Below are 12562 nucleotides of genomic sequence, written 5' to 3'. Positions count from 1 at the left end.
TTTGAAATTTCGAAAATTAGTTAAAAAATAAAAAACACAATACCTTAAGATTTTCATCCAACTCAAGATTGTCCAATATCACTGCTACAAACAAACTGATCATGACAGTTGTCACAAATAAGTGGTAAAGTATGAAGTATACCGAAACCTGAATGAAAATTTGTATAAAAGTAATATATTTTGTCTATAGACCTAATAATATTAACAATCATTAGACTGGTAAGTTAATATGTGCGATTAATTTAAATTGTAAAGTGTTTATTTGCTACCGTAATTCTGACAGAAGTTTTCAAGAAAACCACAACCTCACAACTTGTATCAAAGAACATATAATACCAGTTACATTAGTCTACATTTAACTAATCCAATACTGTGATGTCTATCAATGTATCTTTGCCAAAATATGATTCTATCATGTATGTCCTGATTGTTTGGCAATGGATTATGATGTTATAACAATGTAGTACTGTGAAAAAACTTAATTCTGATTTTTATAAGAGTTAAATCACAAACCACAACTATTATAACTTAATGTAGGAAGAACAGAAATGGACTTCAAATACCATGAAATTGTTGTATAAACATGTTTCAGACATTAACATATGTCCTTCATCAGAGTAGGAAACAGACGCAAATGTTAAAAATAGTGTTGTGTAAATATTTCTATTGATTTATAATGTAAATAGAATGACTTCTGATTTATAATTATATACTGTAATTATGTAATATTTTTATAATGATATAATTGAATTCAATCCTTAATAAACAAGCCTATGAAAATGGTTTATCGTTTTTATTAAACTTTTATAATTAATATGGCTATAACACGTACGTAATTAATTGCTCTTTTCATTTCTACCGTTATCCGATACGCAGATTCACACCTTTTATCGTTTATTGTGTCGGCATATTTTTAAGCTATAAATTTTGTGTCCTTTTTCCTTGCAGTTATTTCTGTATGGAGTTGTAAAAATGTTTACACAACACTGGTTTAAATATTTATAGATCTGTTTCCTACTCTGATGAAAGACATATATGTTAATGTCTGAAATATGTTAGTACTCAAAAATTATAAATAATTATAAGTGTTTCAGGTGAAAGTTGCTTTGTTTGCGACTTTGTAGTATCATAACTTACTTACAGGAATAAATGTCTGGTAGCCAGCAAGATCCATAGCTTTATGCATTACATCAATCCAACCTTCTTGAGTCATTATTTGAAACATCGATACAAATGCCTTCGTAAAATGAGTAAGCAATTATTCAAACTTATTCGAACATCAAGTTTTATACATGTAAAATAACTCACTGAAAAAAACAGTTGGACACGTATTTGGAAATAACGCACACATAGCTTGTCCACTCAAAAATCTGACTTGGCTGGTCTTAGGAAAATGCCTATTGTAATGGACAATTTTGCTGACTAAGAAATGTCAAAGTGCTGCAATTTCACCGTAAAGTTTACAAAACTGAATAACTCACATGCACAGTTGGAGGCGAGCACGCTAACATTTTTTGTCTTCCACTCGCGCTCACTTGATTTGCGCACAGTTGATATATCAAAAAAATTTTGATAGCATTCAGACTCATTTGCACTGATTAACATGATGGTGGTGTTAAAAGCAAAAACAGTGAACTGACCTATTTTGTCACAAGTAGGATACATCATTGCCTACTGTTAACGGCATACATTGTAAATTTTTTTCAACCTATAAGAGCTACAAAAAAGTATTGTATCTTACAAAAGGCGAAGGCATAAACTCCTCCTGCGAAGGCATAAACTAATGCGTCAATTGCATGATTTCAGAAAAATAATTCACAAAAGACATCCTGGTTGTAGGAAGATTCACTACCGAGTCATAAAATAGTAATCTGTTTGTGCGCTAATAACCTGCTTCGGTTGCCTCTGGAAATCTTAAACCTTTTTGAAGTAATAATAATACAACTGGAAACAAGTTTTACATTACAGAATGCAAATGCAATTGTTGTTTGTAAACGCACAGGAAAAAACAAAACAGCTTTCATTTGACTATTGTGAACACTGTAGCTCATTCTCTGTTTCACGAGCATGAGCATGAGTACCAGTATACTGTCATTCAAGAGTATGAGTGAAAGTGGCGCTCGATTCTTCATCGAAGAGCATGAAAACCCATTACTTTTAAATGAGCACTGCTCAACTCTGCTCACAGGTACAGTATGTGTGTTTGTATATCAGAGGACCTGTAGCAGGTTAAATCTGGTAGGACAATCAAAAATTACAGACCAACTGGTGAACTTACCCAGTTACTTATTGGCTTCACAAAGTGCTAAGGGAGCTTTGTTTTTCATTGCAGTGGTTCATAACATGCAATACCCACACAGATAATATTTCTATACCTCCATGCTTCTAGTTTGTGTGGACTAGTGATCATGTAATGGTATAGATACAAGAAATGTGCTCATAAAACAATGAAAAAACATATTTGGCAATGAAACACATGGAATGAGTAAATCTAAACAATACTATGAAATTCTCAAAAGAATTATCAACTAAATTAAAGAGAATTATTTGTGAGAAAAAAAAACGGATTTAAACCTCTGAAATATGGACTATCTTTGGGCATCCAGTATTACTGATTAAGTAAATTAATTGGTATGTTGGCCCCCACAAGCACTGACATTCATATACATGCCGTATCTGACTGCTCAAAGTGGTAATTCAGTTCTCCTCCGTCTTTCCATCTAAATCTTCTTCAATCAATAAAATATTTATCAATTACTGTGTATTTTCATTTGCACATAACAGTCTTTGAGCAACAACAACGTATATTGACCAAGTTTTAAACCAAGTACTGATATTTTTTGAAACCGTACCATGCAGGTAGCACCCACAATTGACATTACCATAATCATCAATTTATATACCTAACAGTCAGCATATCTACATTTTAGTAACCTAAATAAACTATGTTTACGAGAATATGTTGTTTTAACGTATTCCATTCTTGGCAATCTTTTTGGTTAACTGGGGGGTCTAATACGGTGTCCACACCTTGGTCACAGACAGGGATTCCAATCCTTGGGATGATGATTGTTTTGGTGGGATTTTATTTTATGTGCACATTAGCAGTAGATCTTTTGATTTGATTGTTTTAGTTATTTTTTATATCTGTTAACGCAAACACTGGCAATACCGAGCTTTATTCATTACTGCAGCGATGTATTTAACACTTTGTATGTTATAAGCTCCTGTGGCTTTGCCGTTTTATTCTGTTCATAGATTGTTAATGAGTGCCTTTTATGTTATATAACAAGGGTGGGCAGACTTGATCAATGAAAGAGTCAATTGCGGAAAACTATAAACACCAGCGAGCCGCAAAATCAGTAATGATTGTCAATTTGGTTATTATATTATTAGTAGTCATTTTGGGATATTACTTTTCAGTTGGAAGACCCATAAAAAACATTTCGGCGAGGCGCACTTTGACCACCTTTGCCATAGAGCATAGAATCTATACCTGAAAACAATGTCGGATTCTATGTCTAGTGTGACGTCATAAACAAAATGCTGGCCTAAATAAAGAAAAAAAATAGACAGAAACGTTCATAAACGGTACTCTTGGTAGCCTTTACAATTTTTTTGGAATTTTATGATTCGACTAGAAGAGCCACAAAAAACATGCCGGCGAGCCGTAGTTTGCCCACCCCTGTTATATAACAAGTATTAGGCTAAAAGTAAGATTTATATGTACATCAATATTGTTACATCGAAAAAGTTTATTTCAAAACGATTATTTCCAAACTCCATTCTGGACTGCAGTACAGATCGAAAAGTAATCCAAATGTACTGAATCACCATATTTTTTGTCAAACTTTTGTACAGCAAACGCTTTCACATAACCTTGATGATAGGGTTTAATTTAGAAGAATTTTCACAGTATAAATGATATTTGAAAAGTCCAGCAAAATTTCCATTTATCATTTATCCAATTATCTATGCGCACGTAATTATTTAACATGCTCATGTTGTGTGATGTTCTGACCAATAAGCTGGAAATCATTAAAACAACCAAAAAAATCTTGTGGCTGATAACTTCTTAATCTGTGCTCAAATTAACTTTCAAGTTGAAGTACTCAGGTGTAAATCCCGAAAATGGGTAGTTATATTATTTAAATTCGGTAAAAACTGCTTAAGGTTAAGTGATTTGGTCAAATTGAGTTTTGTTATGGGTTTTGGTTAACATCACCAAAACCTCATTATTTGCCTCCAAGTATGATACAAGCCAACCACTCATCAAGAAAATTCATACTAAAGTCACTAAAATATTACGGTTTAAATTTTGAAATCCGCTTTGAAGGTTAAAAAAGGACATTTTGTTCTGCTAAAAGTAACTTCGATTTGAATTAAAAATTAAGTAAAACATATCATTTCCAAAATTTCATGCTTAAGTCCAATTTTGGGCTGTGATTCACAGATTATGTGATCTAATTTGATTATGTATCCTTGCTTGGACGGAAGGTAAATAAATAATGAAGTAAATTTTCATTGTGTTATCGAATATACTTCTAAAGAAATACATCGGAAAAACTAGAGGATCTTTTCTATAGTTGCGATAACATGTTTAATTCCAATTTTCTTTCACCATAATCCATGATTATCATAATTATTTCCAAACATTTAAAAAAATATTTTAACCCTAAAAGTTATTGAAGATCTCATGATTTTCTTAGAAATGTCCCAAGAAGGCTTCTTAAATTGCCCCTTATCATGTATCAGTTGGTATTTATAGTTGAAAGCAAAAAACTGTCAAAACCTTAGAGGGACTTCAGCTGGTATACCTGGTTTTAATAAATTTAAAGCTTTACATCCTACAATACATAAAATAAAGCAAATAATGCAGTACACAATTAAAAAAATTAAAAATATTTACGCAACAAGCACTATTAAGTTAAAAGAAAAAAGCTTGCCAAATTAACGAATACCTACAACCTAACCACGCAGTAGACTACAGTAACTGATCGAAATAAAACGCTTGGAAACAAGAAGTAATTAAATAATTAAGGAAATGCAACTTACGGTGAGTGCTTGCTGAAAGCAAACATATAGTTTGAGTCGATAACAATCTCCCCGCAAAAAGAAAGTTTTGTGTGCATTCAAATCGCCCATTCACCAAACCTTTGAGGGAGCTTTGATTCGATAATTAATTATTTGGATCATTTTTAGTTCCTTTTTTATATACGAGATTACTTTAGCAATTTTAAATTCTAGTGGATAGACAGTAGAGTTTATGACTTCATTAAATACAAATTCCAGAGTTGAAGTGTTTAGAAGCTTTAAAGACTTTCACCGGCATATCATCATATCCTTGCGAAAGTCAGTTGCAATGGACGAACACATGGTGCTTGTTCTGTTAGCGTGGGGCTCTTTTTTATCATATATCACTCAACTTAAGCGAGACACGAAAGCTGTAGTTCAAGAAATGCAAGAACGTTTTGGTTTGGAGGTGAAAATGTCATGCTGCCGTTGACATGGAATGACCCATAAAAGAAAACATACCTTATAATTTTTCTGTACCAACCGCACATGTACTAAGGTCAAACATACACAGATATATATTATAAATTGCAATCCTAAAAAGAGCAAATATTGAAAATATATTACACTTGCTTAAATCTATTCATTACAAACTACGTATAAAATAAAGTCCAAAATTAAAAATCCATTTAAATTGAAACAAGGCTTTAAATTTAACAAAGCAAAACATAACCATAAAATTTTCACTGACATTTGGAAAGGTCGAGAATATTTCCAAGTCTTTAACATAACAAAGCATTTGCAAACTGATGGTTGACATTAGAGTTAAAATTCCAAGGGTAAACCCCACAAGCAGTCCAATTTTCTTGGCTGGTCCGAATATCTGTCATTTCAAAATATCTCAAATAAACAAAGAGTAGTAAAGAAAATAAATTTAATCAAAATAAGCCATGAAAAAAGTTGATGGTATACTGAAATGCAAATAGCAGTGATAGTTCGGAATTTCTATATGATGTTTTCTATTATACAATCTATAATTTTTATTCAGCAATAACATCCTTCAATGATTAATGCAGAATGTCTAGTAATATCCATACAAACATATATAATGAGAACGGTGGGATCAAACATGACGCCTCTGAATAAGCACCAACACCAGCAGCACAGTGCAATAATCTGGACAAAGCAGTAAGTTCTTTTTACCCATTTCATGATGATCAACCTCTCAAAAATGAAACAATTATTTCACCAGAAAAGCATGTTGTTTGAAATTGGCATTCAGATCATAAAAATTGTGTGTGCTGAAAGTCATACCAAGTACCAAGTAGCCTCCGTTTAAGGGTTCCATTTAATTTATAATAAACGTATGCTCTTAACAGAAAACACGAAATCACTCATAAGACAAATCAACTAGCTATCACAAGTGAACACATGGGACATATGAATAGCTATCAACTGATCTTTTGTTGCTACTATCAATCAATCGTTTTTTTGGCAAAAGCGCGGTGAGGAAGAAAAAATTTTTAGCGAAAACAAAATATAAATGATTGAAACCACATTAGACAGGTGTTTTGCATTAGTATTGAGTCCAACATGCAAAAATCAATTTTCACTTCAGCAAATGATGTACGCAAACCTATAAAAGTGCTAATTTAAGTAAAAAGTAATATCGTAGTTTCTTTTCAAAGGGGTAGTAATTCAAGAATTGCTTAACAACCATGATGATTTTAGAATAAAGTATATGAGCCAGACATCTTACATCTTAAGAAGTATATTACCATTACACTGGATGTCTGTCAAAAAGATGCAGTTATATTGACTGCTATCAATTTTCACAAGTTACCATCTACACATAAACAGATATCATAAATTGCATGTCCAACAAGTTTTGCGAATACACAACAGATGCATGCACCTGCTTCACTGAACTCAATCAAGCATATCATTCATTCGATCAAAATAAGCTATGGAGGGTATTACACCATTACAATGTTGATGGCAGCTAGCAAGTAGTTATAAAATCACGGTACAGTTAACCCAAAGTTTGTGTTCTTTTGAACTTTGGGTTAAGTAAAAATTGTTTACTGTGGATGGTAAGTGAGCCAGAGGTGTGTGCTACCACTTCTTTTCTTCGTCATTTACTTGAATCGGATGGACAAGCATAACCTTGACAAAGAGCGTATTATTGGTTGGAAACAGTAAGGTAGATTGTGGATAATAATTTGGTTCAACTGGTGTCTTAAAAACTTGATTTTAACATGCACTTGATTTTTGCAACTGTGTGTGATGGATTTGGGATAAAACTAAGCATAAATAACTGTGGCACCTTGCTTTTTAAGCAACCCTGTTCAGTATTTACTGAAAATGTGTGGACAAACACTAATGCAAGTGGAAAGGTTCAAATACATTGGTGTGCAATTCATGAGTGATGGAAGGCTACATATATATAATTTGGACACCCAAATGGAATAAGCAAGTGGAGTCATGAGCTAGTTTTCAATTTTCACATGGAATGAAAGCTTCTGCAGATTGGTAAGCTGCCATATTTGTAAAAACGTACAAAAAATGTTATGATTACGTCACCAAGAAGTCAACCAAAAACCAGTGATTGATGTTCAGCATTAGGACAGCACGTCATGATCTGACTGCTTTATTACTCCTTACTGTGTAATAATCCGACCAAAAATATGGCCTCAAAAATTTATGGTTGACATGTTCAAATGTACATACTGAAACATGTAAAAGCATCAAGTATAATTCTATATATTATTATTATAGTACCACAAAGCCATAAATTCAAATATAGTGGTATATTTATATAGTTAAACTCATATGTGCATGTGTGCTTGTAATGTCTCAATTACCTGCATGTTTTAGAAGACAATTATCTAAAGTAGGTGAATGGCTTGAGTGAATTTTTTTACCCACCATGACTCAGTGACACCATACAAAGTGGATTTTCTGGTTTTCAGTAAGTTGACGCAAATATATATTTTTGACTTTCTAATTAACCTTAGTCAAAGGTGAACTGAGATCATCAATAAGCAATAGCATTAACAGTCAAACACACAAGTTCTACACATGGATGAGAAGGGTGGATTTGTATGCCTTGTCATTAGTTCTTCATCAATAAAACCTTTGTAATAAAAGGACAACGACTTAATGTTATTGCTGATATGCTCATACAGTTTAGCCGTTAGTCTGCTTGACATTACCTAAAAAAGTCTACCTGGAGCACATACAATAGTGTGACTAAAAAAACAGGTTGTATCAAAAATAAACATAAGTATCGGTATATTGAAGTAAATTTTTGTAACATAATTCGAACACTCATCAATTTAAGGATTTGCTAGCAATAAGAGGTTGTCATGTTCACCAGACCATTCTTCTTATCAAAGACAATTTATAAACCATGCTTTACCTTTGGCTACAAATTTATTAACATCAATTTTTTGTCAGGTTTTAGCGATCTTGTTGAACTGTTCCAAATTCGAACAATACAATATAAAAATCCAACAAACAAACAAAATATCTGTTTATCAATCCAATTTTGTGCAACGGCGAGTTTGGCAACCGTGACTCCAGTAATGAAGAATCATTGCCGAGTTTTAGTCATGTAAAGACTTTCCTCAGTCTGAGAATAAAGTTCAGGAATACCATACATACTAAATGCGAAACACTGTGAAAACTATAATACAGTAACGAAAATAATACAGATATGTAGGTTGCTAAAAAGTAAGATTTAACCAGCTTCACAATCAATTTAGTTACTATGTATTACTTTTATGTTCAGCTATTCTTTAAACAAAACCTTACGAATGTTCCATATATATGTCAACTTGTTTAAAGTATGGTTTGCTGTTTATCTTCTTGTAACTGAGACAGTTAATTCACGTTATTTCATCCAGACTTAGCAGCGATACTGGACATTGTTTCACCAAGTGCTGTTATGTTCATATATCCTCCCCAAGCTTGATAGACTGACCATTGCTTGATGATGTGTCCTGCAATCTGATGGTCCGATCCAAATACACAAAACTGTGATGCAGCAAAGTCACAGAGAAACAATTAAAATGACCTACCCAGTGCGAAGGCAATTGAAATAGGCAGATCTGCTCTGGATTTTGGTATTAATGGGGAAGTTTGAGCTGATTTGGTTTTGTAGTTTCTTCCCATGTTTCTTTCCATGATCTAGACATCAAGGAGGTCAAAAACAGCTTTGAAGCGATGCAATATCACAAAAAGGACAACGACATTTTAACCATTCAGGCATAAGAATTTTAGTCTGATTGCGAAACCAACTGACTTAGGAGATATAATCCAATTGTACAGCTTGCTGGGTACGACAGTATATGAGGTTTATGTTTTGTCGAGGCACTGGACCCCCAGTACGATTCAGCCAGGCAACTCAGTACACTATTTCGTGCTGATAGTTTGGCATTGCGAACTTCTATATATGGAACTCGTATGTGAGCTGCTGGTCAGTTTGTCACCATTCAGCAATGATATAACAATAAATAGCACAATCAAAAATTCACGAAATGAGTAACCAAATTCAGATAACCAAGGAACTGGAAAACAGCTTTACGTTAATTTTTCGAAACAACTTAACAACATGTAAGTAAAGTCACATGGTCAAGTAGATTTTTCAACTTTTGAAGAAGCTTCTGTGAAACAACTGACAGTGTTTTTATCAAAATACCATTTCTTATTAAATATCAATGGCAAAAATGAACCTATTTTATTGACTTATGCAGATTTGTATTGCATTTGTCAAAAATATAATAGTTATGATATTTGTGTGGCGAACTAGCTATGCTTTGCCGTTATATAAACAAGTATAACCTATGGAGAGTTGAAACAAACTTGCTGTTACAAATTACTGCAGCAGCAGTTTAGTACAACATATGAAAGAGTTTAATACCGAAATATTGCTGACTGGCTGAATCCCACCACTACTTTACAGCCTACATTTAATGCATTATAAATATCCAAATACACTTTTTTCAATCAAAAAACAATTATTTAACTGTGTGAAGATAAAAATTATAGCTTGCTGCTAAACACTCGTCAACATAATATAAAGCACAATTCAGTAAAACAATTGTTAAGTAGGAAAAGTGGAAATTATACTGTATTGTGGTCGGCTCAGTAGCCGAATGGTTACAGTGCTGGCCTTGCAATTATGCAGCCCATCTTCTATAACGTTCAATAACGTTCCAAATTTGGGCAATACAATAAAAAAAAGTCAAATTAACTTTTATAACGGCTAGCTCAGTAACTGGGGCCAGAGCAGTGAGAAGTCATTACAAAGTATAAGGCGTTCAGAGACTTTACTCAGCCCGAGGATAAAAAAATTATAATATATACCACAATGTATCAGCTGCTCAACTAAAAGATGCTTTGGGATATTGCGCTGTTGGAAAATAGTCCAGGTGAGTAGCTGTATTGGCAACTTATGCATTAGGCTCTCCTGTTTCACCACAAAGACTTTCCAGCAACGTCAATCATCGATGTAGGCCTATGCGCCATAGCACCTACATACTGAACTATTCAAAATTCCTCGTTTGCATATTCAGCTTTTTTGATGTAAACAAACGTACACTAGCCACTTTTTAACAATCAGCACTTTGTAATTAAGCTGGTGATGTTTGTTAAAAAGATGCTTTGCAGATGAATACAGGTGTTCATGGATAACGGGTGACAAAAATAAATGGAGAAAAAAAGGCACATTATCTCACAATATTCAAACATTTTCCAACCAGCAGAGCAGCAGCAGAGAGATCTCAAGTTTTAGCAATCGCTGAATGATGTATGATAATACTGTTATGGTCTCTAGGTAAACCTAATTAATTATGGAAAGTACTATCTACTGTACAACAGAGTTTGCCGAGTGAATATGTTTGTTTAGTTGGTATTGCATTTTAAAAGAGATAATGAACATGAAATACGTCCAATTTTTACATTACCTATAACATAACAGATTACAAATATTGGTACATTAGTTGGTTATCTGAAATATTAACACCTTCACGGATCATTAAATTGAGAACTAAAACTTAAAGAACAAAGGTTATTTAAGCCAAACATATTAAGATAATCTTATAAAAATAAAGATGTGTGTGTTTGTTTATTTATAAAGAACAAAGCTATAAATGGTCAGGTTAGTTACTACCTTGTACACAAAGTTTTCCAACGTAGGCGATAGTTTAACCAGCCTTATAACACGAAAAACTGGAATGCTGCGCAATGCCGGAAAAGAATAAGCAGTGTTGATTGTAGTCATCAATGCAAGAAAAACTTCATATTTGTTAATGTTTCTTTTGAAATAGCCAGGAATACCAAGACAGATAATTTTCATTGCACACTCAACATCAAAGATAACAGTAAAGAACAGCTGTAATTGATATACATGTAAATGATTTTATTTTAAGTTAAACATTAGTCATGGTTTATTAAAATTGCCATACAATTAATCAAATCACATAAAACCTCAGCTATCCGAAAAAAACTCCACGACTCATAAATATTTCCTTCAATACGTGGTTGAAAGGCAGATATCCCAACATTCAATACAATTGCAACCAACATTGTCAGATGATACCTAAACTACATCAGTTAATGTATCTATTTTTAAAGATGGAACATGTCAGACTGTATAAATAAAAAATAATTTAAAATTGAAGTAAAAAATGACGGTACATTTACACACAAAAACAGCAAATGAGTCTACACAACATAAATTTTGGATACAATCTCTAAATCTAAGAAACAAGCAAACAAGCCTACATAAAGTAGGATAAAAACAGGTATGCCGAAATAAATTCAAAATTATACCTAATTCACTCAAACATCAACAAATTTGGCGTTATTCCTACAGCACTTGATTTTTTGTTATTTGCCTAAAAAACACATACCAACGTGAACGCAAGGCTTCTTTCCAAGTATCCAATGTGCCACGATTTTGTTGTCTCATGTTGATATCTACAATTTTCCATTGTACTGAGAAGTTTTCATCATTCATTATTACCTTATAGCAAAATAGCACTTTTTACAATTATTTTAAAGTTATACAGCATATTTGTAATCAAATTGCCAACAAAAAAATTTAGTAGGTCTTACATGGCTTGCATTAGCCTGATGATTATAACGTAAATTTCCCCATAAGTTGTGGAGTTGAACACGAATTTCCGCAAATGTTTCGATAATAACAGCAATAAAAACATTCTAAAGAAATAAATTTAAATAAGTTTAAATTTTAAGTTAAATGCATACTAAATTGACATGAAATATTTCAGAGAGCCCCATGCAGGATTTCGCCCAATTCACTGTATAATAAAACAAACAAAGATTTTATGGAATTGTTGGTGTTAGACAAGTTCTCTTCACAAAGACGCTATCAAAGACGATTTGCCGCACATATCTGAGAACATAGCAATCAGCAAATTACTATGCAATAAGCTCAAAAGCAAATTATTCTTTCGTTTTATCTTCATTCAGTTAATTAGGCCCACACATAGTTTTCATTATGAATATGAAAAAATATGTT

The 12562-nt window shown here is 32.8% G+C and overlaps 1 protein-coding gene across 4 annotated transcripts in view; it reads right to left on the bottom strand.

Moving 5' to 3' along the window:
• Window positions 1–12562, bottom strand: part of LOC143452019 (sodium leak channel NALCN-like) — a 71127-nt gene that overhangs the window by 44545 nt on the left and 14020 nt on the right. For all 4 annotated transcript variants that reach the window (XM_076952828.1, XM_076952829.1, XM_076952830.1 and 1 more), the window contains exons 8-14: window positions 12136–12240; window positions 11931–12043; window positions 11506–11617; window positions 11189–11410; window positions 5765–5896; window positions 1142–1237; window positions 44–148 (exon numbers count right to left, since the gene is read on the bottom strand). In XM_076952828.1, coding sequence (XP_076808943.1) covers window positions 44–148; window positions 1142–1237; window positions 5765–5896; window positions 11189–11410; window positions 11506–11617; window positions 11931–12043; window positions 12136–12240 — 885 coding nt within the window. The remainder of the gene's footprint in view (window positions 1–43; window positions 149–1141; window positions 1238–5764; window positions 5897–11188; window positions 11411–11505; window positions 11618–11930; window positions 12044–12135; window positions 12241–12562) is intronic.

This window comes from Clavelina lepadiformis, chromosome 4 (assembly GCF_947623445.1).
Source record: "Clavelina lepadiformis chromosome 4, kaClaLepa1.1, whole genome shotgun sequence".
Classification (NCBI taxonomy): domain Eukaryota; kingdom Metazoa; phylum Chordata; class Ascidiacea; order Aplousobranchia; family Clavelinidae; genus Clavelina; species Clavelina lepadiformis.
The sequence above is the reverse complement of the archived record's forward strand: the minus strand, read 5'-3'. Positions and strand labels throughout refer to the sequence as shown.